The sequence below is a fragment of the Salvia hispanica genome, chromosome 5, assembly GCF_023119035.1.
Source record: "Salvia hispanica cultivar TCC Black 2014 chromosome 5, UniMelb_Shisp_WGS_1.0, whole genome shotgun sequence".
Lineage (NCBI taxonomy): Eukaryota > Viridiplantae > Streptophyta > Magnoliopsida > Lamiales > Lamiaceae > Salvia > Salvia hispanica.
In genome coordinates, this window is record NC_062969.1 from 2,468,893 (window position 1) to 2,496,485 (window position 27,593).

The 27,593-nt window shown below is 38.6% G+C and overlaps 5 protein-coding genes across 6 annotated transcripts; all 5 read right to left on the reverse strand.

The window, feature by feature from the left end:
- Positions 1 to 210: 210 nt before the first annotated feature.
- On the reverse strand, positions 211 to 1,191 carry LOC125186673 (ATPase family AAA domain-containing protein 3-like). The gene has a single exon (XM_048083089.1). The coding sequence runs from the start codon at positions 1,024 to 1,026 to the stop codon at positions 544 to 546; it is 483 nt and encodes a 160-aa protein (XP_047939046.1). The 5' UTR covers positions 1,027 to 1,191; the 3' UTR covers positions 211 to 543.
- Positions 1,192 to 6,145: 4,954 nt separating this feature from the next.
- LOC125186672 (ATPase family AAA domain-containing protein 3-like) lies at positions 6,146 to 10,052 on the reverse strand. Its single transcript, XM_048083088.1, has 8 exons — positions 9,861 to 10,052; positions 9,685 to 9,780; positions 8,908 to 9,018; positions 8,357 to 8,666; positions 8,068 to 8,158; positions 7,411 to 7,750; positions 6,948 to 7,096; positions 6,146 to 6,743 (listed from the first exon to the last, which is right to left on the reverse strand). Exons 1-8 carry the CDS (start codon positions 9,939 to 9,941, stop codon positions 6,245 to 6,247), a joined length of 1,677 nt encoding a protein of 558 aa, XP_047939045.1. The 5' UTR covers positions 9,942 to 10,052; the 3' UTR covers positions 6,146 to 6,244.
- A 778-nt stretch (positions 10,053 to 10,830) lies between these two features.
- Positions 10,831 to 17,222, reverse strand: LOC125187529. 2 transcript variants are annotated; one of them, XM_048084135.1, is made up of 22 exons: positions 17,019 to 17,222; positions 16,309 to 16,845; positions 15,997 to 16,205; positions 15,828 to 15,917; positions 15,224 to 15,355; positions 15,011 to 15,129; positions 14,741 to 14,905; positions 14,504 to 14,609; positions 14,289 to 14,394; positions 14,086 to 14,196; positions 13,822 to 13,985; positions 13,615 to 13,732; positions 13,269 to 13,493; positions 13,004 to 13,194; positions 12,756 to 12,923; positions 12,556 to 12,661; positions 12,313 to 12,447; positions 11,961 to 12,119; positions 11,625 to 11,831; positions 11,349 to 11,543; positions 11,199 to 11,270; positions 10,831 to 11,115 (listed from the first exon to the last, which is right to left on the reverse strand). In XM_048084135.1, exons 1-22 carry the CDS (start codon positions 17,064 to 17,066, stop codon positions 10,957 to 10,959), a joined length of 3,522 nt encoding a protein of 1,173 aa, XP_047940092.1. In that variant the 5' UTR covers positions 17,067 to 17,222; the 3' UTR covers positions 10,831 to 10,956. The 2 variants fall into 2 exon arrangements, with proteins under 2 accessions (XP_047940092.1, XP_047940091.1); XM_048084134.1 differs by having other exon boundaries at positions 15,224 to 15,358.
- Positions 17,223 to 19,133: 1,911 nt separating this feature from the next.
- LOC125187158 (heterodimeric geranylgeranyl pyrophosphate synthase large subunit 1, chloroplastic-like) lies at positions 19,134 to 20,323 on the reverse strand. Its single transcript, XM_048083692.1, has one exon. The coding sequence runs from the start codon at positions 20,281 to 20,283 to the stop codon at positions 19,285 to 19,287; it is 999 nt and encodes a 332-aa protein (XP_047939649.1). The 5' UTR covers positions 20,284 to 20,323; the 3' UTR covers positions 19,134 to 19,284.
- A 4,338-nt stretch (positions 20,324 to 24,661) lies between these two features.
- Positions 24,662 to 25,832, reverse strand: LOC125187365 (geranylgeranyl pyrophosphate synthase, chloroplastic-like). The gene has a single exon (XM_048083946.1). It carries the CDS (start codon positions 25,758 to 25,760, stop codon positions 24,780 to 24,782), a length of 981 nt encoding a protein of 326 aa, XP_047939903.1. The 5' UTR covers positions 25,761 to 25,832; the 3' UTR covers positions 24,662 to 24,779.
- Between the last annotated feature and the right edge of the window lie 1,761 nt (positions 25,833 to 27,593).

The following is a 27,593-nucleotide window of genomic DNA, read 5'->3' on the forward strand; positions in this document are numbered from 1 at the left end:
TAATTAGCATTGTAAGGATTGTTCAGTTTGCAAATTGTACCTCTAATTAAATATGGTGTACGGTTCATGAGATTGAATCTTACGACTCAATTCTAAATTGGAAATCATGTGATAATTAGTCATAGCCAACCCCTTCAACTAATCTCACAAAATCATAGTACTCGTATTTAAATGTGTAAGAGAATTAAAGTAAATTGAAATGTTTGAACATAGGAACCGACAATTTTCATTCAAAAATTTGAATAGTGCATATTACAATGTCTATTCAACTTCAGCCAAGATAAGAAACACAAACTAAAGACAAGTATTTGTAATGGTTGAAAATAATTTTTCATCTAAACCAAAATACAAACCAATGTTCAGAGTCAAAATTAGTAAGCTCTATGTAATATGATTTCACTCAAGGAATAAATGAATAACATTATAGTATCCCAATATGCTCTTTAATGAATGAAAACAAGATTTTATTAGTATTAGCTTAAAAGAGGACTTACCGAATCAATTCAACTTTCCCATAATCTCATAGGCTAAGCCTCGACCCTTTCAAGCCTCAGCTGCAAGTTTTATCCGTTGGTGATGCTCCGCAACTTTGTAGTCCACAATCTCATGGAACAGAATCGAGTCAAGAACACAGTCGGGCCTTCCATACACGGCTGCTTGAACGCTTGCCATCAGTTTTGCAATCTCACGGCCTGAGAAGCCTTCAGTCCTTCTGGCAGCTTCTCGTAATACATCATCTGATAGGTCTTTCACGGTTATCTTCTGTGGCGTATTCTTAATGAATCTGCCACATCTTGAATCTTTATCACCTTCACCGCATAGATACTTTGTCAGGTAAAGCTTCAACAGTTTGAAGCGCTCATCCTCCCGGGGAATTGGGAACTCAATAACTTCATCAATGCGATCTGTCACAGCACTATCAAGATCCCCCGGCCTGTTTGTGGCAAGAACAAGGGCAATGTCTCTAGATTGGTCACCAGTGCGGAATAGCAAGGCGTTCAGAGCACTTCGCTGAGCTTCACTCATGTAAGTGCTGTTACGCCTGGTGAGAACGAATATTAAAGAATTTTAAGCTTATAAGGGAACACAGAACTAGTTTTGTTCAAACATAATATCGCATAGAGACAAGAACATAGAAGTGATATCCGGCCAATGTTTGGTTGAGGAAATTAGAAAATGAAAATTAAGGCAGTTGCCTTATCAACTAGGTTAATGGTTGATGGTTGGGTTGGAGTCATCTATTGCATATCATGTTTCGTTAATTTTCTGTTTAGTTTGTTAGTGCTAAATAAGCAGTGTGATACTCCCTTGTCAGTTGTTAATTTGAGTTTTAAGAAATGTAAATAACGTTGAGTTGGTTTAAAAGTAAGTAGATTGTTAATGCTACTTTTTTATAAGGACATGTGAATGGCTCGAATTTTAAGAAAAACTAGATTGAAATAGTTAGTGCAATGTGGATTCTACTTTTTAGTACAAGTATTATTTTTATTATAACATATGAGTCGGCTTGGATTTTGAGAAATATTAAGAAAAATGAGTTGAAAAAGCTAGTGCAATGTGGATCATAATTTTTTATAACAAAATGGGAGTGAAATGAATTAGTGAAATGTGACGTTCATTACCAAAAGTAGTGATAGTAAAAAATAAGTGTAACAAGTATTGACAGACGAACCGAAAATAAAACTATTACTCCCTCTCCGTCCCACTTTAGAAGCCCCAATTGACCATTTTTGTATGATCACCATTTTGGTAGTGGCCCCAGGCTAGAGGCGGAGGTAGGTGGGGTCCGGCAGGGTTGGCCGACCCACCACCGGTCCCAGAGAACTATGGAAAACGCTCAATTGTCATTTGAAATGAAAAGTTAAGGATGGAAAGGACTAAGAGGGTGTGAAAATTTGTGGCTTGGATTAATTGAAATGAAAAGGAGAGGAAAGTGAAGGAGTTAAGAGACTGTAAGAACATTCCCATCCGTGCTCTTAGCTAAGAGCACGGAAGTGGACCCTGACCCACTTTTACTCCTTGTCCTTAGCTAAGAGCACAACACCCACATCCGTGCTCTTAGCTAAGGACAAATTCAAGGGTCCCACCATTCTATTATTCAATTAAAATACTCCAATTATTAAAAACATTTCTACATTATAAAAATACATTAAAAAATAAAAATTACATAATTAAAATCCTAAAAAATAAAAATTACATAATTAAAATACTAAAAAATAAAAATACATAATTAAAATCCTAGAAAATAAAAAAAATACATAATTAAAATCCTACAAATTAAAAATTACACACGTGGAAGACTAGTCCTCTAACCCAATTGCCTCTTGAGACCCCGGATCATTTGCTCATGTGTTGCAAGTTGATCCAGAGTCATCTTAGACGTATCCTTCAAATAGAGTTGACCCAAGAGGGTCCACAACGTGTTGTTCGGGGGTGGAGGAGGCACAAAGGGAGCGGGGGCGGGGGCAGATGGAGTCGAGGCGCGGCGGCGGGTGGTCGCCGCCTTCTTCTTTCCTTGCGGCCGGCGGAAACTGCTCGGGCCAGCGTCGGGGCTACCCAAGTTAACTCCGGCAAGCTGGGTAGCCACATCATCGGAGGCGCCATCGGATAGGACTACCGACCTCGACCGTTTGGAGAAGCTGGAGGAGGATGCTACTATGCCGCCCCTATACTTTGGATGTTGGCGCCCCTCCTTCCAACAATCGAGGTACTTGAACGGATTGAACTCCGTGCGTTGGTAGGTCGCCAAGGCGGCAGTGATGATGTCGAGCTTCGCTCGTGCGGCGGTGATGAGGAGTAGGAGTAGGAATAGAAGTAGGAGTAGGAGTAGAGCTGCTGCTCCCTCCCGATCCGGGTTCGGGTGCCCACCCGAACCCGGAGGCATTTAGGTCGTGCACCGGGTAAGGACGGTAGCCACCCGGAGCTTGCGAACCTTGGGTTTGAGGAGGGGCCGTAAATTGTGTTTCCGGACTAGGGAATTCGCCGGAGTCGAACCAATCGCGGTTCCAACCACGATTGCCGCAGGGGTGATCGCTGGAGCCGGACATTGTGTAGTGTGGTGGGAATTTAGATGAGAGAGTATGAGGAAAAAAGATAAGAGAATGTAGATGATGATAGAATAGATGAGAATGTGATTTTTTTGTGTTGAAGTGATGGTATTTATAGATGAAAATGTGAATTTTGGGGGAAAAAAATTGAAAAATAAATTAAAAGTGGGAAGAAAACGGATATATTTTTTTTGGGAAGTGGGAAAATATTTTTTTTATTTAAAAACATTTTTTTCAATTAATTTCGAATTTTAAAAAAAAATTAAATAAGCCAACGGCTATGCCGTTGGCGAATGAGGCGTCGCCACGTGTGCTGCTCAGCGGCACGGACGTGCTCTTAGCTAAGGACAGCGCCGTGCCGCTGGCACGGACGGACGAGCACCGCAGCCTTCACCGCTGCGGATGCTCTAAAATTCTGCTGTTTTACTTAGTCATACTAATTCAAGAAACTTAATTGGAGGTATATCATGCATATGTGAGTTGATCACATATAAAAAATTGTCTTTGATTTATATTTTTATCATTTATAGTATTAAGTTTTATGCAGTTATATAAGTTTACAGTAAAGATGTGTAGAAAAATTATTGAAAGAATATTGTAACTAGATTGTATTCCACAAATTACTCGTCTATTGTCAATATCGCAATTAATTGTTTTAAATAGTCCACAATTATTAACACTGACCTGGGCTTTTTATCGGCAAAATCCTGGCTTTGGCACTGTATACAGATATAGTTGGGATAATGGATTGCTTGGCATGTTACGATTGGTGGGCAGAAAATAATGTCATAAATATAATAAGACATGTCGTCAAAATCATGCTGAAGAAAATATGAATGACGATTATTCAAACCCTTCATTCATTATCCTCTAAACAATACTACCTTCGTCCTAAAATAAATAGTCATATTTGTGGATGACACATGTTTTAATGAGAAAGAATCACCAGTATGTATGAAAATTTATCAAAGATATTTTCGGATAATCCAAAACATCAAAATCATAATACAACTACAATTCATTATGACATAGTTATTAGAAACCACACACATATTTTCCTTCAAATTGCCGATTTTCTTAATCAATTTAAAATTGAATTGGCGGCTATTGACTCAGTCTATCTTAATGCAACTATATATGTACATGCATACATACATAATATTGTGTACAGTGATAAAATGGGAAGAGTTTTTGAAGAGAGTATAATGAATGAAGGGTTTGAGGGTTGGGGGTTTGGAGTGATCAGTGGCGGAGCCAGGAATTTTGCGGTGGGGGGTCCAAGAAGAAGAAAAGTTTTAGCGCTCACTGTTAATAAATATGGGTATCTCTCGATGATTTTGTTATCGAAATTAATCGTAGGAAGACCCTTTTATGTTATGCCTTATTTCATCATTTAGAATTAGATCATCGAAATTAGTCGTAAGAAGACCCTTTTATATTTTGCCTTTTTCCATCATTTAGAATTAGAATATCTTAAAAATAAAGGAATGTTTTCAGATATTTAGTACAAAGAAATAAATGCATATCAAGAAAATTTAATCTAATCAAGAATATTGATATAATAACTTTGTGATGATCTAAAAAAAAAATTACCTACTAATAAAATTAAGTTTTTTATAAGTAAAGCAATTGTTTAAGTGTACATATTAAATTTTTTTGATAAAACCATTAATTATATTACAATACTAATAAAAAAAAGTAGATAAAAATGTATATTACAATATTGACAAGTTATTGAACAAATAATATCCTTTCAAACTAATACTCTTCAAAAGTCATGAATTAAACACATCTCTAAAAAATTAATTGACAGTAAAAGTTATTGAATAAATATAGCACATCTCTAAGATATAAAACTGGGCGAAATTTAAAACTGGAAGGCGTGCTAGCTGAGAATCAAACCCAGTACCTCCACCTCAACTATGGTCTGTAGCTAGCTTCACTTTCCAACTGCACTAACAAGTAATATTAGTAATGCCTCTGAATATATATAATATACTTAAAACTCGAATGGCTGGGGGGCCCTTGGGCCCCCCATGCCCCAGCGTGGCTCCGCCACTCCGAGTGATGCTTCTACTTGTCTCCATTTCAGTCATGTCTATGCTCTTATTTGCTTGTGCCGATGGCGGTGACAACAAACGCAAACATAATGCTCGAGGCAGTGGCGGGGGATGTGGTGGCGGGGGATGTGGCGGGGGGTGTGGCGGAGACTGAGGCGGTGGCTGCTAGATGCACTGGTTGAAAATATATATGCATGTAACAATATTAGTTCGTGTTTAGTTTTCAGTTTAGAGTCATCTATTTCTTGTTGGCAGGAGCTCCACTTGTATGGACTATTATTATCTAAGAAATGATATGATATCTTACATACCATATGTGACAATCAATCGTGAGCATCATGCTCGTGTAATGCACATTAACTATATTCCTTCCAGCAATATTATACTTATTAATGTTCAAACACATGTGACGATATTGTTAAAAATGTAGAATTGATTTGGAGCAAAAGAGAAAACTACAAAAGATGAGAGAAACCGTCGACCGTGGAGATGGAGAGAAAAGGAGAAATTTTATTAATGGGCTACATTTTTGCTAAGTGTTAATTGCAAAATACAAAGAAGGCTTAGGCACAAATACAAACAAATAAAATGCTAAACACTAACTAATAAAGGAAAACAATATCAACTAATTACATTTTTATTTTTAATTTCAACAGTTATTTTTGAAAAAATATAAGGACCGCAAAAGATACTATGGCAAATTTTAAGGACTGAAAATATAGCTCTCTATTTTAATAAATTATTAAACCATATGGAGGTCTTCGGTTTGCAAGATTGTATCCCGGATTAAATTAGTAGAATAGTAGTGAGTTTGGTTCATGAGATTTAGTCTCTAGACTCAAGAATTTCATTTTTTTGTGTTCGTAATATATAAGACAATAATCAGTAAGCAATCAAACTCAATGCCAACAATTGCGAGAGTAATATTTCATTGAAAATTGTGAATAGTAGTAGACATATTACAATGTTAAGGTATATGTTACTATATGCTTTTACTCAAGGAATGAATAAACAAAATTATAGTATCCCAATATGCTCTTTAGGGAATGAAAACAAGATTTTATTATTAGCTTAAAAGAGGACTTAACCAAATCAATTCAATTTTCCAATAATCTCATAGGCTAAGCCTTGACCCCTTCAAGCCTCAGCTGCAAGTTTTATCCGTTGGTGATGCTCCGCAACTTTGTAGTCCACAATCTCATGGAACAGAATCGAGTCAAGAACACAGTCGAGCCTTCCATACACGGCTGCTTGAACGCTTGCCATCAGTTTTGCAATCTCACGGCCTGAGAAGCCTTCAGTCCTTCTGGCAGCTTCTCGTAATACATCATCTGATAGGTCTTTCACGGTTATCTTCTGTGGCGTATTCTTAATGAATCTGCCACATCTTGAATCTTTATCACCTTCACCGCATAGATACTTTGTCAGGTAAAGCTTCAACAGTTTGAAGCGCTCATCCTCCCGGGGAATTGGGAACTCAATAACTTCATCAATGCGATCTGTCACAGCACTATCAAGATCCCCCGGCCTGTTTGTGGCAAGAACAAGGGCAATGTCTCTAGATTGGTCACCAGTGCGGAATAGCAAGGCGTTCAGAGCACTTCGCTGAGCTTCACTCATGTAAGTGCTGTTACGCCTGGTGAGAACGAATATTAAAGAATTTTAAGCTTATAAGGGAACACAGAACTAGTTTTGTTCAAACATAATATCGCATAGAGACAAGAACATAGAAGTGATATCCGGCCAATGTTTGGTTGAGGAAATTAGAAAATGAAAATTAAGGCAGTTGCCTAATCAATTAGGTTGATATATCTCCTTCATTTAGTAAACAAATACTTACTCGCATAGGAAAGCATCAGCCTCGTCGATAAACAGGAGTAAACCTCTCTTTGACTTTTTCGCCCAATCAAATATGTCATGTATTTTTGTAACAGCTTGAGGACCCAAGGGTGCTACATCTCCACCAGTCATCATGGCATAATCCAGACCCTGAGAAAATAAATCTCAAATCCATCAATTTAAAAGTACTAGAATGGAGATGAAGCAGGCACCTATAGCACCTAGTTGGTGTCATTCTCAGAATATTTGAGGTCTCTGCAGCTTGAGTTCAGCAAGTAAATTACTTATAATAGAAGACCAAAATTTTATAGATCATGAAGCAAAAGATTCTCTTAAATGGAGAATAACAATGCTCTGTCACATTCCCTCATCGTACAGCTGAGATAAGGGACATCAGGGCAGGCTAGCTATTATTTTAAACGTTTGAGATTAAAAAAAAATCAATGCTAAGACATATACTGTACCGATTTTCTAGCTATTTCCCTTGCAACCATGGTTTTGCCAGTACCAGGAGGCCCATAAAAGAGCATGTTTCGAAATGGCGCCTGATTGATTTTCGTATTTGATGTAGCCCGAGCAAGGTGCTCTATTCTTTTCTGCAATGAAGGATGCAAGACAACATCCCCAACAGCAGATTTACGTTGAGTAGCTGCTGCGCCAGCTGCAGTACTATAGCTTAGCACCTTATTGGCTACTCGAGAACCTACTCCAGACCATGGATATTTTGCCAGAGATGATTCCCGAATCAGAGATGGCTGACCAAGAATTCTGTTGACATATCCCCACATTACTCTCGCTCCTTCCCTGAGAGAGAAAAAGTATTTAGAAGTGATGTGTCATTTTCTGAAAAGTATTAGGCGTTTTCACTTGAGCATAACCCAAAAATTTTAACAGGATTCCCTGATAAGAGTACTGTATTCTTCGCAACAGAATTTAGGCATGGATAGAAGAGAACTAAACTCTTTTATCTGAAACATGCAATAGTCCGTGCAGATTTCACATAAAAGACTTCAATGCACACAAATGCACAACTATAGCAGAAAGTCACACCAACCAACTAGTAAACAAATCAGTCCTGTTTGAAAATCAAGTATAAATACAAAGGAATCGCACGACCAGACCTAGTGGTATAAACTCCAGCAGCTAAGGCAGTAGCTCCTCCAACAGTCATGACCAACCTACTTCTGTCAGTCAACAGAACCCTAAAGCCACCTGCATAAATAAGTACTTTAAACAGAATTGCTGCAACAAAATTTACAAGGAACCTGAATATTGAAAAGTTATATACTTTTCAAGGAAAACTTGGATTCTCTACTACTAAAGGGTGCGATAATATTTTACAGTACAGATGCCTAACTTAGAAAACCATAGTGAAAAAACTGTAATCCAGACACTAAGGTAGATCCAAACCTTCAATATGACTGAAAGTTGCATTTATTGCAGCAAGCCACTTGTCTCTTTCACCATTTACTCTTTCCAGAAGCATCCTCCTATTATGGTCTTCAGTCAATTTTGCTTCATGAGCACGTCCTTCTGCTTCAGCCATAGCCTTCACTCTTATTGTTTCCCGCTCTATCTCAGCTCTCTCTTTCTCAGTCTGTCTTTGCTGAGCTTGTATCTGTTCTTCAGTAGCTCGTCTTGCTTGTTCTTTTCTTAAGGATGACTGCTCTTGCATTTGGACTAACTCAACATTATTGCGTCTTTGAGCTTCATTGTCCGTCTGAGGTTTACAGCAGATAATAAGTTAAAACTGCGTTGATTATTGCAGCCGCCCACCCCCAATTTCTATTCATATTACATGTTACAGTCAGGCTTCAGTTATGGGATGACATCATGAATGAGATTAATGGCCACATGTACAGCTATACATTGACTAAAATGCTCTTTTAAGTTTCATAAATCTTCATCATATATTCATAATCAAATAAAAAATCAGTAGAGAAAATGGGGATTGTCCATACCTGCATTCTTTTGTGAGTCAATTCATCTTCGTATCTCATCATTTGTGCCTTACCTTGCCCCTGCTGCTGATATAGATTCCTTTGCTCTTCAGCCCACATTCGCTGCTTCTCCTGTAGGTTCCAGCCAGCATTTAGGTCAAGACATACCAGATAAACCGATGAATTTAGCTTTTCACAATCTGGTTGGGTTTAACAAGGTAAGAAGGTTCAAGACCAAAAGCATAGCAGAGCTCAGGTGAATCATGTAACACAAATTTCCACATGGGGTTCAACATTTGACAACATTACGCTACGGAGAACTTTGAAGAATAAGCATTTCGTTATGATTCGATTAAAACGCACAATGAACAACTGCATGCATTTGTCAGGATGAAAATAACTAGATAGATATTAATGCCTCTTTTTGGGAACACTTAACAAAAACATTGATCTAAAGCTATTAATTTCATTATTCTAAGAACATAGAAGGAAATTATTTAGAGCATTTCAACGGCACTAACTAGATCCCTAAAGCCTTACACTGAAAGCTAAAACAAATTCAAACACCTTAAGCTTAAAGTTCACAAATTTAGTTTTACTCAGTTGAATTTTCATATGAGAAGTCATTGAATTTCCATTTAGTGTTCCCCAATATCCCAAATATCTAATGAAATGCATCTCCACAGCTCTAGCCATGATCCAAATCTTCATAATTTAGCAAAGATTACCCAAATTTGAAAGCCTAGACAGGAGATAAGAACCAATTTCAAATCAACTCAAAACCATATTAACACTCACAATATCGCCATGTGCTTGAATAGCCTCATAATTAGCCTTCTCAGCTTCCAACTCCGCCAGCCGCGTCTGCTCCTGCTTCCTCATAACCTCAAAAACCTTCAGCACAAGAAACACCAAAACTGTCAAAACAACCGCATTTCACAATAGAAATGACAGTGAAAAAAAAAAAAAAAAACCTGTTTGGCATGAGGAGAGTTATTGATTTCCCTAAGCGCCTTGGCGCCCCTCTCCAGCTCTTCTGGATCAAAACTGCCCATTGATGAAATCGATTGAGCTCAAACAGAAGCAATTGAATGTATAATTGATTTAAATATGAATGCAGGAAGTTGACATTGATTCTGAGAGAAATTTGGAAGGAAGGGTTTAAGGGGAGTGGCGCCATCAAAATTGATTTTGCTAAACCCTGTATTTAGGGCTTAAACCACCGATGGATTGCTACCCAAGTAAATTAAAGTGTTGATATAAATCATTATTCATTAACATGTTTTTCTTAGATTAATAGGTTGTGGTTTAAATTATCAAAATCACAATATTAAGATATTTCACTCTATATTCACTTCGATCAAGTCATGTTAGTTGAGTATGTAGCACACTGTTTCTCGAATTAATAAATTATTGTTGAAGTCACCTCAACCGATGAATTACTCCCCCCTTTCCACAAAGATTGTCCCATTTTTTCATTTCGGTCCGTCCCACAAAGTTTGTCTCATTTCACTTTTTACTATTTTTGGTAGTGGACCTCATATTCCACTAACTCATTCATACTCACATTTTATAAAACTAATAGTAGAACCCACATTCCACTAACTTTTTCAACTCACTTTTCATTATATTTCTTAAAACCTATGCCCGGTCAGAGTGTGACAATCTTTGTGGGACGGAGGGAGTACATTTTTCTTCCCACAAAATCCCTAATATTCAAATATTATAAGTTACATGCAATTATTCTACTATGCCACTACTTAAATCACTTCAATCTAATAAAGTAAATTTCACCTTGAAACATTGAAACAAGGAATAGATGATTAATTGCATGGAAGTACTATAAATTTAGGTGGTCTAATCGATTTTAGAATTGAAGATTCATCACTTAAAAATGCAACACAATTATTACAACTCATCAAATAACAAGAATCAAGAAAATACTAAATCAAAAAATGAATTGAAATGTATACAAAATGTTAAAATGAGTAGTATCATCATATTATTACACAGCTCTGAAAGAATGATTTTACAAAAAATTACACGTATATGTATATATATTTGCAGCCTCTAGAAGTATATATAAGAGGAAGAGTCGATTCTGTTTGTTGTGTCTCTTGACAAAATCGACCGAGCTTCTGTAATGGAACGAGGAGCCTCCAAATCTTTCTCGTGCAACGCATTTCCCAGCAATCTCTGCATCTGAGATGCATATGTATCATCCACAATCTGTCAAAAAAATTAACACAAAAACGGTTAACAACGTTGATTCAGTTAATAGTTTTGTGTAGAATACGAACACGAACACTTACCCCGAGGGCGTGATATGATCCGGTATACCATACCCGGTTTTCCTTCCTGCCTTCCAGGAACTTCAACACAATCTTAACAAGTGAAAAAAATTAATGTAAATCACAGCTTAAGAAGGGGGTGTTGTTTAAGTGTTCGAACGGGTAGCTTACTTGTCCCATTTTGTCCCAGGAAGCGCGGGTGATTGCAACGAATATTTGGCTTGTAAAAGTTTCGTGCAGCTTGGAGATGCAATCAGTGAGCTGTGTGCACAGAAGTTGCATCCTCTCCCGAATCTGAGCTTCCCCGTCAGCTTCCTTTGTTTCTTCCAAGATCCTCTGAAGCCGGGTGCTCTTGTTCGCTTGCATCTGGAAAGATTTAAACAAAAGTATCGCGTAAACTGCAATTTATTAATGCAATGGGCAGTGAGCTCGGGAATGAGTGCTTACGTTGCCAGCAAGCTTGACCACGATGGCTTGGATGTAGTTCTTATATTTGGTTCGCAGAAGAACAGTTATAGTGTTCATCTGCTCTCCAAAGCTAGTTTTACTGTCTCCATTCGCGGGCAGATAGGAAGCCCATGACTTCAGTTTGTCCTCGATCCTACAATGTAGAACGTCCAAAATTCTCTTGATCGTGTTCAGAAATATTCCAAGCTGCCAAACACACAAAATCGGGAAATCAGACCAGCTGCGTTCGCGTGGATGTATTAAAAGCTCAGACAAATAAAACCATCAACCACCAACAAGAATATTTTGTTTAATATGCTTATGAATGGAACTCACCTGGCTAGGAATGGCGTAGTGAGCCGTTGATTGCCTCCTCGCCAATTTCTGGACCTGCATACCGAGCCTCTTTGGTATGCTATCGCGGAGAGGGGTTAAAATGTCGTGGTATTGCCTCTCCATCGCTTTAATTATCGCCCTTTCCACATTTGCAGCAGCCTTTTAATCAACAGTTAGTGAAAAGGAAACGAATTAGGAGCAAGTCGGTTTGGTAATTTTAACCAGATAGTAGACTATGCATAAACGTTCTAGTATGTCGATGTGATGAACTAATGGCAACATGAATTCATAACCCCAGTACCAGTTTTCAAATATATAGCCAAATTAGCGGAGACTGAAACATAGAACTTACATTTTCCAAAATTAGTGTGTATTGAGGCCATCGATTGATAACGACTTCATACTCACTAAGCATTCTCTCCAACTTCTCGAACATATCCTCAGCAAAAGGAGACGTTGAGTATTTGGTAAATACTCCCCATGGAACCTACAGTAGGAAACAAAATATGCAATGTCAGTAAATTTTATCAGAAATCAGAATAATAATACAATCAGGAGTCAGCTATATGACACAATCACAATGGTGAAGTAGAACCTTTTCTGCTTTGCAAAGATCGAGCAACGTAAGTTGTAAATCTTGTATCCAAACCATGATGTAACCGTGGTACAAGTTTCTGGAGTCAACGCCACCTTCGACAATGCTGACGACAGAAGGTTCATATTACATTAGTATGAAGTCTTAAGAAAGTTGTACTGGTAATTCGATTTTGTGAGGTACTCAGATATCACATAAACCTGATATTCCATGATTCGAGATTTCTCTCAAAGTCCGACATAGCTATCAAGAGGTCATTCACATGCGGCAGGGGACTTGATGGGGGCCACATAGCAAGGAAGCATCCCAGTCTCTTGCTCAACTCAGTGCTGTAAACTGCTGCGGTTATGGCAGACAATTCTATCGAACTGAAACGGAAAAAATTCACTTTTGTTATCAGAATTGTAGTTTTCGTAGAGTATAGAGAAATATGCTGATTATAAGGTACCTGGGAAATATATGCAGATTATGGATTTTAAGATCAGTCTGGATTTCATTGCTAATGTTAATGCAAAGATTCTTCATCTTCGAATAAGCTTTGGTGATCGTATCTGAGTCCATAACAAAACCCTCTGAGTTGCCCGACACAAACTCATCAGTCTCCAGCATGTGTCTACGGCATCTTTTCGTTGCTGCAGTCTGGAGGAAATCATTCAAATTACCGAACTTATCCACATATACAAAATGAAGGAATCATATTAGTTAAGAGTTACCTTTAGATAGTTTCGCATCGTAGTCTGAGCATCTTGAGCAAGTATGTCATGTAGCAAGGTATAAAGTTGCACAGCAGGAGCTAGTGCCGGCGATGCAGTTTCAGATGCTGGAGCCGAAGCATCTGCTAAGCCGGTTGGAGAATTATCATCGAGTGACTTGTAATTCTGGAAGGCCGTAGCCAAGAGCCTTTCGACTTGTGTCTCACAATCCAATAAGATGCTTTTCTGTGCATCCATAAATACATAACAGTTAAGAAGGACGATGAAATTTTGCTCTACTGGAACTAATGAGTGTAAATACTCTCGGATAAATAAGCTCTAGCTAGTTTATAGCTGTCATGCTCACCTCTTGTCTTGTTAAATTTCTGTCGCTTCGTGCCTTCAGGACTGGGACGAGCAACTCATGCAAAACCTCTAAGCAATCTTTCGTAGGAGTGGCAACATTCATGACATACGAGAGGTATCTGCACAACGTTCATGACATAAGTAAACACGTCTCTTCGTTTCCTAAGCTGGATACAAGATTCACGAGGCAGGATATGTGTGTACGTACCTCAGTTTAGTATATGAGTCGGACACTCCATAATATTCCGAGAATTCTGCCAGGATCCACTTCCAAGGCCCATTTATGCGTAAATTCCGTGCATGAAACTGTTGAGCGCGCATGGCAGCCTCCAGCAGCAGATCATATGCTAGGGTCTCCACAATAGATCCACTCTATCATGATCACAGCGGAAAAACAGCACATTAGAATTTAGAACCGTGTTAGATCGTTCACATAATCTATTTGAAAATCAGGTAAGATGGTAAACGATACCTTCATAAGCACTGTCTCGTCACTTGTAAATGTGCTTCCAATGGAGAGCAAGACCTTACCGACACATTCTTGATCACTGTGATAGATTGGCCACCACCGAACTCTTTCATTCTACAAAGGTAAAGCTAATGTTAGACCGATTATGGTTGAGAAGAATATATCCCAAACCGATACTGATCTGGCTGGTTATAAAGGGCACTTACAGGATTATCAGACAGCGAAGAAATCGGAATTGTAGCGCAGCCTTGAACATTTTTCATTACATCTTGAACTTCGAGTAAAAGTGCATCCCCTTGGCTCTCGGGAAAACTGTAAGCCAGATTCTCGTTATCATTTCTACGGACATGATCAAAATAGATGGATATCCAGATGCAAAACTATGAAATTTCATCAGAATTAAGTAATATCGCCGACTTACAATTCATGATATTCACCACCTCCGGGCCGAAGTGAGATGGCAGAACCTGCTTCAGCTTCATTCTCTTCAGCAGAACTCTTTAGTTGAATCACACACGATAATGTTTCTGTAGGCGATCAACAATAATAAATCTACGAGTTCAATATCTGCTAATCTTAAGCCAGCTACTCAATATTTAATGTTCTATATCAGCAAACATATGTATTTTGTTTCCATGAGGAGGAATTAGAGACGAACCTTCAGATGGAAACGACAAGGGGCTGAATTTAAGTGTGTTGATTCTGTGTTTTACGATTGAGGAAACATGACGGACATACTCAGCTCCAGCTTGCAAGTAAATAGCAGTTCTCATTGATTTTGTGTTCTTTAACTTTCTTCTCGGAATTATACGGAGCTTTTTCACTGCAAAATAAAAGTTCACGATGTTGCATTAGGAAAAGGGCTACCAAAATCTGATGAAAATGTCATACTACATGAGTTTTAAGAGTCAAAGGTAAGGCCTAAAACCTTCCACACAAATCTTCCCAACTGTCCGCTTGACTTTTGAGGCCATTGCTTGTTCGGTGGTCTTCTCGTTCATGTCTGCGTGCTGTACGCCTCGAGGTTGAAGCAAGAGTTTGTGTAGTCTAAAAAAGGAGAAGTCAATGATAAGTTACATTATACTATTAGTGAAGCAAGATCTAGGAAACCTTGCAAGTCATCATGATATGTAAGACATACCCAAAAGCATTGCGAAGAAGCAGGCACTCATCTCGCAGAAATTCTGGTGCCTCAGCACAACCTCTCGCCCATGAATTTAGACATAAACGAACACAGGCATCATAAGCAACAAGTGCTTGATATGCATTTTGACTGCTGTCATATAATTAAGGTGTAGCGTTTTAGTATCTAGGTGATTGGATAGAGATCACATTGGCAAAAACACGTGCCACCATCATTGGTAACGCAATATGCCGGATTAACTAAAAAGGAGACAGTAACATATTTACAGGTGCTTCTAGACAATGCAAAGCAGTACCAAAACAGATAAAGATCGAAAGTTTTGGCGTACAGGCAGTTATTAGTTCAACTAAACATGTTTTAACATAAACCTAGGGATAGTTTGTTCATGTGGCTGCATTTGATCATTTAGGATAAAGAAACAAATTCAAAAAACAATTAGATGCTCTCCTTCACTAGGCAATCTGCTAGTAACGACGGAGAAAATGCAGAACCAATAGTCTCAAAGGATAACAATATGATACAACCTACTGTGACCTTGAGGAACTAATTTTAGCTATAGAAAGAAAGAATAAAGAGAATAAGAACTCGTAAGAAGTATAACCTGGCACAGTAGTATGGTATGTGGTTAACGGAATTTGCCTGCCAGACAGGAACCGGATGTTCATTTTCCCCAAGTAATTTTTTGCTATCCCTACAAACAACGATGATCAAATAACGAAACATGAACAACAGCTAAACTATCATAATGTACTTCCACACTCTCATCATACCTGTGGTCCGCTTCCGTCTTCACTGATTTGTTACTTTCCTCTGCAAATCCTTTATCACCACAAATACCCTGCTGCAGTTCTTGGCATTGGCCATCAATGCTTTTCTCGCTTCCGGTCTCACAGTCATGAGCATGCCCAATATCCATGAAGGGTGGTGCACTAGGAGTACCAAGATCAACATTTTCACTCAATCTGCCAATGGGAGTACCCTGCATCAAATCAAAAACTCATAAACTTAATTAACCAAGAACATTCAAGCTAACAACCTCAATTTTCCATTCATACCAAATCATGAATAACAATGTCACTTACATAAGCACTGTTAGTATCCTTTCTATCATTCAACCGGCAACTTCCAGCCGAAACTGCACTGCTCGGACCATATCCCCTCGAACCCCATTCCCCATCCGTGAATCTCCTCACACCCCCCGGAACTTCAACCCGAAGATCCTCTTGCAACTGCCCTCTCTTAATAGTAGACTTATGCTTACCACCATTCAACCTGTTTCCAGCACTGAAGTGGAACATTTCCTCTTCAAACCCCCTAATCACCGGCCCATCCACCGCATCATCATCCGAGTTATTCCCGTGTGGAGCAGAGCCCACGCTCTCGCCCTCATCATCGTTGTCATCATTGTAATAATCGGACTCATCCTCGTTACTCTCGACACTTAAATTCACCGAACTCAGGGGTTTCACCAATCCAGAATGAAATTTCAACGGAGGCAAAACATGGGAGGAAGCATAACTGCTCGAATTGTAAGCTAATGGCGACCTAGGGAGATGGAATTTTGTATCAATCCTCTCAGACAACGGCGATCGAGATGGATACTGTTCAGAACCCGATCCCTGCGGGCAAACGGGGGCTAAAGTTTCAATCTTTATCACAAAATTTCAGTAAACAACAAGGGAAATATATGTAATGTCATCAAATTCATAAACAAAGCAGATTAAAAAAGTGAAGAATTGATGAATTAGCAGAAAGGTTGAAGGAATTTGTTGGTGGGTCATGAAAAAGGTACCTTCTTGATCCAGTCAATGGCGCTTTCATCAAGCCCTTCGGTAAACATTGCCGGAGAATTTCAACTTCTCACACTCAGTGGGTGGGTGAGAAGGTTTGGTGATTTGAGGAGTTTTTTCTGATTACTGACAAATGGGTATTTCCAGAAGAATGTGAATTCAGAGAGAGAGAGAGAAATGATAGAGAGAGCGCGTCGTCGGTGGAGAGCTGGCTGAATTTGTTCGCAAAATCAAGCGCAACGGCTAGTTTGAAACTGGAGCTTGCTTTTTCTGTTTCACCAGCTAATTATTTAATTATTTTTTATTTTTGGTGGGCCCGGAGTGAAAATTATTATTTTAATAGAAAAGAGAACTGAGAACAAATTTGTTGGTTTAACACATTAATACAGTTTTATATACAATCACAATTGCGAAATAGAGAAAAAAAATTATGAAAAAAAAATATTTTGATAAATATGATTGGTTGGATATGTCAAGTGGTAATATGTCCATATTACTACATTTTTATTTATATTTTATGGTGACATTCAAATCAAGCTTTTCTTTCCTTTTTTTATGACCTTCAAATTTAAATCTTGATTTGCTTCCAAGAATATAATGGAGTGCATGCATCCGAGTCGCATCTCGTTAAATTTTTAGATTAAAATTTATTAGGATAAACTTAGGATAAATTTGAGATATCAAATTCAAATTTCAATCAACACATTATGCTTTTTGAAAACACACTAATCAATTGATTTTTTTTTTTCTGTTGAAATTTTGAAAAATAGTTTTTGTGTCTTCAAATCTAATACTAGTAACTTTTTTTTTATCATGGGTAGAGTTAGAAATGAGCACATGTATTAATTGTGTGGGCTTAAAAAAGATTAAATGGAAAGGTATGGTAGAATTTTATTTACTACTAGAATTCTATTTAGGCCATGTTCGGGTTAGGCTGATTGTCACAAGATTAGCTTGGCTCAACTATATAGTCTTCTGTAGGTTGCCAAATTACAATTAGAGGGTTGGCATCTAACAACATGATAAATATTTCGACCCCTACCCTAGTTCATATAATTAGATTTTCATATACTCCTATATCGAATTCATGTAGTGTTTTAGGCATTGAGAAGTAGTACTCCCTCCATCTCAAGATATTAGATTCCTATTCCACTTTGGTGTGTCCCAATACACTTGAACCATTTCTATTTATGGTATAAATTTACTCTACTACCAACTCCACTTACACCACTAAACAACTATCTCCTAAATTCATGTACCCAAAAGAAAGGGGTCTAATATGTTGGGATGGAGGGAGTAACATATTATTCTATCATTCCACTACTATCATTCCACTACGAAACCTAACACCTCAACTAAGGCTCAATTATTCACTTTTCATATTATTTCTCCACTTTAGCCTCAAATATTACTAACTTAGTACTCCCTACGTTTCTTCAAAGTTGAAACGGTATTTTTTGGCACTGAGTTTTAGAAATGAATGTTGGGTGTGTTAAATAAATAGATAAAAAAGTAAGAGAGAAAATAAAGTATAAAGTGAATAAAGTAGAGAGACTAAAGTAAGAAAGAGAAAAATGTTATCATATAGTATAAAAATGACTCAACTATGAAGAAACTTACAGAAATAAATAAAATGACTCAACTATGAAAAAACGGATAGAGTAATATAATGCCTTAAAATAGAACTCCCAAGCCTTTTGTTCAAGGCATCAACAACTACACACACTAAAATGCAATATAATCCCTTAAAAAAATTGTTTCAACTAGATACAAACGTAGGAAAGAAAAGATTGGTAGTAGTAGCGATGCTATGCATTCTAATATTTATTCAAAAACATAGAGTAAAATCAATTTAGATCATTGACATAGATTTTGTATAATGGTTTACTTAAAATTTCAATAAAAAATTAGTTTGGCAAGGACTTAAACCTCTGTCTACCCTACACGTGTCCACCTATTATTTAAACAAATGGCAAATCGGAAAAAGCACCCATATTGGTGTGCGTGAGCATCTCCTCCAACGTGGCACGCTCAATGTGCCCCTTCATGCTCCGTTGCCGATACTCTTATACAGGTAATCTACGTTTCATCACAAAATTAAAAAAAAAAAAATCGTATGCTCAGATAATCTCACGACTTAATAGCCATTTATTCCTTATTCATCCTTCTTCATCCTTGCCATGCCAATTATTAACTAATATTACAAGTGTAAAACACAAGATGGGATCAATAATCAAGCAATAATCAAGATGGTTTTCCCTTTCCAAACTAATTATTCCTATAGGCAATGAAATCAGCCAAGGCAAGCAAAGGCGCCGCCTTGGCCTCATCAAACACCGCCATCTGCTCATACGCCTCCCTCTTCAGCTCCTCCGCGAACTCCCTCGACCTCTCCAGCCCCATCAGCTTCGGATACGTCGCCTTGTCCGTCGCCACGTCCTTCCCCGCCGTCTTCCCGAGCTCCTCCGACGACTTCGTCACGTCCAGAATGTCGTCCACCACCTGAAACAGCAGCCCCACGCGCCGCGCGAACTTCCTCAGCCTCTCCACCGCCTCGTCCCCGGCGCCGCCGACGATCGCCCCCATCACCACCGCCGCCTCCAGCAGCACCGCCGTCTTGTGCAGGTGGATGTACTCCAGCTGCTCCAGCCCCACCCCGGACACCCCTTCTGAAGAGATGTCCGCCACCTGCCCTCCCACCAGCCCCTCTGAGCCGACGCTGCGTCCGAGCTCCGCGATGGCCCGGACGACTCTGTCCGGGCTGACGCCGGGCGTGGCGGACGCAACGTGCTCGAAGGAGAGGGACAGGAGGGCGTCCCCTGCGAGGACGGCGACGGCCTCGCCGAAGGCCCGGTGGCTGGTGGGGCGGCCGCGGCGGAGGTCGTCGTCGTCCATGCAGGGGAGGTCGTCGTGGATGAGGGACATGGTGTGGACCATCTCCACGGCGCAGGCGGACGGCATCGCGGCGCGCTCGGGCCCGCCCACGAGCTCGCACGCGGCCAGGCAGAGGATGGGGCGCACGCGCTTGCCGCCCGCCAGGAGCGAGTAGCGCATGGCCTCGTGCACCAGGCGCGGCTCGCGGAGGGGCACGCTCGCGTCGAGGGCGCGCTCCACGCGCGCGGCCTTCTCCTCCATGTAGCGCGTGAAGTCGAAGGTGGCCTTCTCCTGGGAGAGGGCGGCGGCGATCGCGGGAGGGCGGCGCGTGGGGTTGAACATGAGCTTGTTGGTGCGGATTGTGTTCGGAATCGGACTCCAAATTAGGCTCATTTCGCCGAACTCGAGAGAGAGAGAGATTTAAATTGAAAAAAGATGCATGCAAAATAAATAGGTGGAAACTCAAAGAAATGTCGTATTCGTATTTAGGCAACGAATTACCAACATGCTTTCCACGAAGTCTACACTCAGGTGCTATGTGTTGCATAATCAAGTACTCCCTCCGTTCCACAAAGATGGTCCCACTCTGACCCGGCACGGATTTTAAGAAATGTAATAAAAAGTGAGTTGAAAAAGTTGGTGGGATGTGGGTCCTACTTTTAAAGTATTAGTTTTATAATAAAATGTGAGTAGGAATGAGTTGATGGAATATGAGGTCCACTACCAAAAATAGTAAAAATGAAATGGGACGAACAGAAATGGAAAAATGGGACAATCTTTGTGAGACGGGGGAGTACTCTTTTAAGTGCCCAATAAATATCTCATATTTGATCAGTTTGATTTTAAAAAATTATTTAACTTTATGAGAAAAAATTGATAAAAGAAATTAGTGGAATGTGATTTTAATTCATCCATACCCTAATAAAATTTCACTTTTGCTTGTTTTCTCAATAGACAAATAGTAGAAGTTAATTATACATTTTGAAGTGGTGTGACACGAGATTTAATGCATAAATGATAAAATAAGAGAGATATAGACAAAAATTGATTCAAGTATTATCAGCGGAAAACGAGAGTCTGGCCTTGTCAGAGAAAAAAAAATCCTAAATGAGAAGTGCATAGATACAAGAGATGGAATAAAATGAAAATAGTGATACGTATCTTTAGGGGACAAATGAGGTATATAAAAGTGGATAATTCACATTCCACTGTTCTACTAATTGTATTACTCATATTTTTCACATTTGTTAAAATATTGCAACGTGAAATATTACGAGACTCGTATTCATGAATAATGTAAGCATCATGACACCATTTTTCCATGTGCAACACTCTCGTTTAGTCCATCACTTTAAAAAATTGCATATTACCAATGGCGTAAACACAAAAAGTTTGCTAGTAAAATATAAGAATTTAAAATTTAAGGAATCAGATTACTTTTTTAGACAGAATTCTGGCAACCTAATATGGCCTTAATGGATTATTGGTACTCCCTCCGTCCACGATTAAGAGTCTCATTTCTAAATGGCGCGGGTTTTAAGAAATATTAAGAAAAGTAGGTGGAAGAAAGTTAGTGGAATAGGGGTTCCACTTGTATATATTAGTTTTAAATGATATGTGAGTGGAATGAGTTAGTGGAATGTGGGGTCTCTTTACCATTTATAGTAATTATAAACCGGAACTCTTATTCGTGGACGGACTAAAATGGAAAAACGAGACTTTTATTCGTGGACAGAGGGAGTAACATTTTGCGACAAAAAAGCCAACGTCGAGATTTACCGAACAACTTAATCAGCAAAAGGCACTCGTGATGACTATTTTGTTTGGTTTTATTTTATTTTATTTAATTCTAAGGTTGAAAATTGTTATTGATATTATTAATTAATTTCACAAATTATTCACTCAGAGTTATGATTTACATGTAATTTTTATAAATAAGTATGTCAATAATAATTTTAATGTATTTGAATTGTACAACAAATATACTATACAACAAAAGAAAAGATGCTAAATACGATCCTCAATGACCACAAATAATGTTAAATGGACTAAACGAGAACAAACCTCAATAACGATGTTCATTCACATAAAGTATGTAACATAATATTTCTCTTATATTATGATCTTCAATTTTCTTTAAAGTTATAGAGGAAGAAACAAAGGCTTTTGTGGATGAGATTGTGTAGTAGTACATTTTTAACTCCTTTAAAAAAAATTACTCTTCTAACAAAAATCGTCCCCTATTATTCAGTGCGTGACTTGCCATTATGCTTCGGTGCAAAAATTGGGCATAACTTATAGCAACATTTATTTAATTTCGTAACTTACATATATAGCTTGGTACTGAGCGAGATTAAATATATTTTGAAGATTTGTCAACTAATTTATTATTTTTAAAGAGTTGAATAAATGAATCACAGCAAAACATCTCCTCCTTTTTAATTCAAAGCAAACTTCAGAATAAATTACTTCATACAGTCCTCGAATGTCACATATTTGACCAGTACAGAAGAAGAAGTTAGTAAAGTGTGAGTTATACTTTTATACGTTATACTTTTATATACTCCTTCTGTCCACTATTTGAAGAGCTATTTTGACTTAGTACGAATTTTAAGAAATCGTTTAACTTTGTGAAAGAAAACACAAAATTTTAAAAAAATTATACTCTCTCCGTCTCCTATTAGGAGTCACTCTTTGACCGGGCACGAGTTTTAAGAAATGTAAAGAAAAGTTGGTTGAAAAAGTTAGTGGAATGTGGGACCCATTTTTTTATATTGGTTTTATAATAAAATGTGAATGAATTGAGTTAGTGGAATGTGGGACCCATTTTTTTATATTGGTTTTATAATAAAATGTGAATGAATTGAGTTAGTGGAATGTGGGACCTACTTACTATTTATGGTAAAAATGAAGTGGGACTCTTAATTGAGGATGGACCGAAATGGAAAAATGTGACTCTTAATGGGGACCGAGGGAGTAATACATTTTTTCACCACATTCAAAGTTGATGATAAAGACCAGAATTAACCTCTAATTGTGTACTTTCCGGCGATTAGCCGTTTAGTCTATAAAATAAGTACTAATACCATTTTTTGAATGCTTACATAGACTACAATTTTGGGCCATACCTACGTTATTCATATATCACATTAGATTTTGGATTGTGATACGAACACCCACGACCCATAACCAAAATTTAGATCATGCCACAAAAATGTAAACCACAAACAGAGAAAAAAAAAACGGAAAAGAAGGTTCAAAATTCAATTTTTTTTATTCTGTTAGCACGAATTGGCCAATTTCATCCGACCTAGACCAATATGCAGTTTGCGCAAGCGGCCCCATCTGCAGCCCGACTCGGCCCCTATAATAGGCGATCCCCGCACATGCATCTAAGGCACAGCTAAATTAGGCAGTTTTCCCTCTGTTCCTTGTTAATAGAGGCGTTTCTTTTCGGCACAGGGTTTAAGAAAAATGTGTTAAATGGAGAAGAAAGTAAAAGAGACGAAGAGAGACTAAAGTAAAAAGAGATAGTAGTTTTTGCCAAAAATAAAATTGACTCAATTAACTTGAAACTTTCCAAAATAGAAAAATGACTCTATTAACCTAGAACGGGGGAGTACTAATATTTGTTCAATCAATGAGTTGAACTACTAATAATGTACCTAATTGGCTTAGAGACATGTTAAAAATGATTTCCTAATCTAGTCGATGAATCTATCTTCCTTTTATTAAAAACAAAGGCATGCCAAATTCCTCCAAAGCTAGTGTTCGGTCGACCGCACGCAATCAATAATTAAATGTTGACAAACATTTATTAAAGTTTATTAATTTTCAGTAATTAGTTTATTAAAATTTAATGCAATATATCATCCTTCTTTGGATAGATCCTTTTATTTTAACAAAATAATTAAATTCACTCACAATTAATTTTTATTTGGATTATTTATTTAGAAATCTAAAGCAAATAAAACAAGAACATTTTATAAATTAAGAACAGGCAACAAAATTTCAGACATATAAACTAGCTAGAAATTTTAAATCGATCACTACATAATTATACTAGATCAAAAGACTCAGAAATCGGACAGTTAATAAATTAAAATTAATAAAATCTGATTTTTTGGTACAAAACCCAAACACATAAAGACATCCAAATTATTATTTAATCCCTAATTATGCACTATTTTTGGTTTAATTTAAAATTTCATGCCCAACTTTGACATTTTTTTTATTTAGATGCGTGTTCCTACTCAAGAGTTTGGCACGTCATCTCAATATTTTAGTATCGGAATTTATTATATTCCAGTAAAATATGATAAATATCCGTAACTGAAAGGCTGGATCCTTATTTTCTAAGTGATTTATATCGTATGCCTTGAATTTGTATAGAATTATGGTTTTATATTAGGATGAGATTATGTTTTATAGGCCCAGTTCTTCTCATGTTTGCCTATTTATACGGGAGTATGGCAAGTTATTCTGTGATCTGAAATCCAATCAGATCCAATCTGTAGCTACAATCTGAAAACACCCTGAATAATATATGTTCTCCGTTTTCGCCCGTGGACGTAGCCAACGCAACATTAGTGAACCACATAAATTTGTGTCTTCTTTACGTTTCTGTTTGTCTCGATTACACAATTGTTCTATTCTGTCATGATATAGCTTTTGCCTAACAATTTACATAAAATTGGAAGAAATTTAACTACTTTAGTATGTACTATAAAACACATTTTCTAAAATGCGTTTAAATCCCTTTGTCCATTTATCCATTATATTTATATATGTGTCCATTGCAACCGTGCTTTTACAAGTGATCTACTTTAATTTTCATCATCAAATAAAAATGTAGTATGATTATCACAACTTAAGATGTGTTTTCCAAATTAATTGTTTCTGTAAGCAATGTAATTAGCCAAAGCAATCAAGGGAGCAGCCTTGTCCTCATCAAACCATGCCATCTGAGCATACGCCTCTCTCTTCAATTCCTCCGCCAACTCCATCGATTTCTCCAATCCCAGCAGCTTCGGATACGTCGCCTTGTCCGCCGCCACGTCCTTCCCCGCCGTCTTCCCGAGTTCCTCCGACGACCTCGTCACGTCCAGAATGTCGTCCACCACCTGAAACAGCAGCCCCACGCGCCGCGCGAACCTCCTCAGCCTCTCCACCGCCTCATCCCCGGCGCCGCCCACGATCGCCCCCATCACCGCCGCCGCCTCCAGCAGCGCCGCCGTCTTGTGCACGTGGATGTACTCCAGCCGCTCCGGCCCCACCCCGGACACCCCTTCTGAAGAGATGTCCGCCACCTGCCCTCCCACCAGCCCCTCTGAGCCGATGCTGCGTCCGAGCTCTGCGATGGCCCGGACGACCCTGTCCGGGCTGACGCCGAGCGTGGCGGACGCAACGTGCTCGAAGGAGAGGGACAGGAGGGCGTCCCCGGCGAGGACGGCGACGGACTCGCTGAAGGCCCTGTGGCTGGAGGGCCGGCCGCGGCGGAGGTCGTCGCCGTCCATGCACGGGAGGTCGTCGTGCATCAGGGACATGGTGTGGACCATCTCCACCGCGCAGGCGGACGGCATCGCGGCGCGCTCGGGCCCGCCCACGAGCTCGCACGCCGCGATGCAGAGGATGGGGCGCACGCGCTTGCCGCCCGCCAGGAGCGAGTAGCGCATGGCCTCGTGCACCAGGCGCGGCTCGCGGAGGGGCACGCTGGCCTCGAGGGCGCGTTCCACGCGCGCCGCCTTCTCCTCCATGTAGCGCGTGAAGTCGAAGGCGGCGCGCGCCAACACGGGAGGGCGGCGTGGATTGATCACAAGCTTGTTGCTGATGCTGGTGTGGATGGGAATCGAACTCGCAATTAAGCTCATATTGATGAATTCAACGAGAAATTGAGAGAGAGTTCAGAATATTGTATTAACAATTTATACATTTAAAATGTAAAGCCAACATAATTAGGCTATGAAACTATTATGTCGTCGTGTTCATATTTTGGCAAGTAGAGTAACAACGAATATGTTCTCCACGAACTTTGATTTCCAAATTCCGCAGTCACAACTATATATATATACTGGGTAGGGGTGCGTTAAAATGACGAACACGTCCTAAAATAACACCATACCACCATTCTTAGTCAATCATTTGTACACGTGGATGAATAATAAGCTGTCATGTGGCAATAAAAAAAATGCTCAAATGTAAAAATCTCGGTAGCAATATACAATACTGTACACAACAAGTTTTTCTCGGCCAGTAATATCCAACACGCTATACAGCAATCTATAGATTGTTGTGTAGCGTTTATAATATTGCTGGATATGTGGTGTCACGATGTCACTTTAAGAGGTGTTGTCATTTTAACACAAACTTACTGTGTATATATAATGTATTATCAAGATTAATATTTGTTCTTTACCTGTCTTTGGTTGAATCTAACTAATCTTGGGCCGAAAGTGTCCCAACAAGTGGCTGGGTTTGAAGGGTTTGAATATGTAACATCAAGACTCAAGTAATAGTCAATACAGCTCCATATTGCTTACTGAACTACAACTTGTTGATATAGAGATTAATATTTTAATTACATATCAATATATATATCTGTGTGTAACGCTCCCGTTTAACTACTACTACAACCTATTGGTAAAAAGATTACTTCTATTATTTTAATTACATAAACATAAAGAGTCTGCTGGTAAACATAAAGAATCGTGAAAATCATGATTATAATTTATTATGCATACGCAATTTAATAAAATGTCAAGTAATTCAGAATCCTTCAAAATGGTGAGAATCAAGAATAGTTTTCACTTTTCAGTCATTTGATTGCGAAAAATATAGGGTGAGTGCATCTTATGAGTTCGGATCCTATATTTTGCGAAAGTTCACTGCATTTTATTTGTACAGTAATATATCAATGCATTTAATTTAGTGCTGATAATTCGGTCGTTTCGGTTCTAACCGAACCGACAACTCGGTTAACCGAGACCAAATGTAACCTACGTAGAAGCACCGGAACCGAAACCGAATTGGTCTCGGTTCGGTTCGGTTCCTAACCGAATAGTGTCGGTTCGGTTCTAGTTAACCGAACCGATAACCGAGTAGACGCCCAGTTTTGAAACCGAACCGAACCGATAACCGAACGCCGAAAATTATGTTAATCGGTTCAGTCATCGGTTAACCGACTAACCGATGACCGAGTTACATGCCCTAATTTAATTCTTATATCCTCACAAAAAGTACTTTTCGAACAAAATCAATCCCTATTATATTCATAAAATATAATGGTACCGAGCCAAATGAAATTTATTCTTTAACCCCAAGCTTATCAACTGGATTTATTGGACTTTAAGAGTTGAATTGATGGATTTACATCCGTCAAATGATAATCAATTTTTATTGTAATTAAAACCATATTTAATTTATAAAATAAAAACTATTTTAGATTGAATGGCATTTATAACACTCACAATGCATACCAAAAATTCAAATCAAATTTATGTTATTCATAATTCACATCAATTTTCATGTCAATCCTCAAACACCCACAATCCACACCACAAAATTTTATACTTACGAACACAACTAAATAGAAAGAAAAATGGAAAATATATCAAAAATTCAGAATTTTCAAATGATTAATGCCATGTGGTACTCTCGGATGGTATCAATGGTTGCAAGAAATTAAACACCTGATGAAATAGTAT

Coding starts and splice junctions, on each gene's coding strand:
- LOC125186673 (XM_048083089.1), bottom strand. CDS start 1,026: ATGAGTGAAGCTCAGCGAAGTGCTCTGAACGCCTTGCTATTCCGCACT.
- LOC125187365 (XM_048083946.1), bottom strand. CDS start 25,760: ATGAGCTTAATTGCGAGTTCGATTCCCATCCACACCAGCATCAGCAAC.
- LOC125187529 (XM_048084134.1), bottom strand. CDS start 17,066: ATGTTTACCGAAGGGCTTGATGAAAGCGCCATTGACTGGATCAAGAAG. Junction 12,120..12,312: donor ACACACTAATTTTGGAAAAT/GTAAGTTCTATG, acceptor GTTGATTAAAAG/GCTGCTGCAAATGTGGAAAG. Junction 11,832..11,960: donor ACTACGCCATTCCTAGCCAG/GTGAGTTCCATT, acceptor TGTGTTTGGCAG/CTTGGAATATTTCTGAACAC.
- LOC125187158 (XM_048083692.1), bottom strand. CDS start 20,283: ATGAGCCTAATTTGGAGTCCGATTCCGAACACAATCCGCACCAACAAG.
- LOC125186672 (XM_048083088.1), bottom strand. CDS start 9,941: ATGGGCAGTTTTGATCCAGAAGAGCTGGAGAGGGGCGCCAAGGCGCTT. Junction 8,667..8,907: donor TGACTCACAAAAGAATGCAG/GTATGGACAATC, acceptor TGTAAACCTCAG/ACGGACAATGAAGCTCAAAG. Junction 6,744..6,947: donor GCTGATGCTTTCCTATGCGA/GTAAGTATTTGT, acceptor CGTTCTCACCAG/GCGTAACAGCACTTACATGA.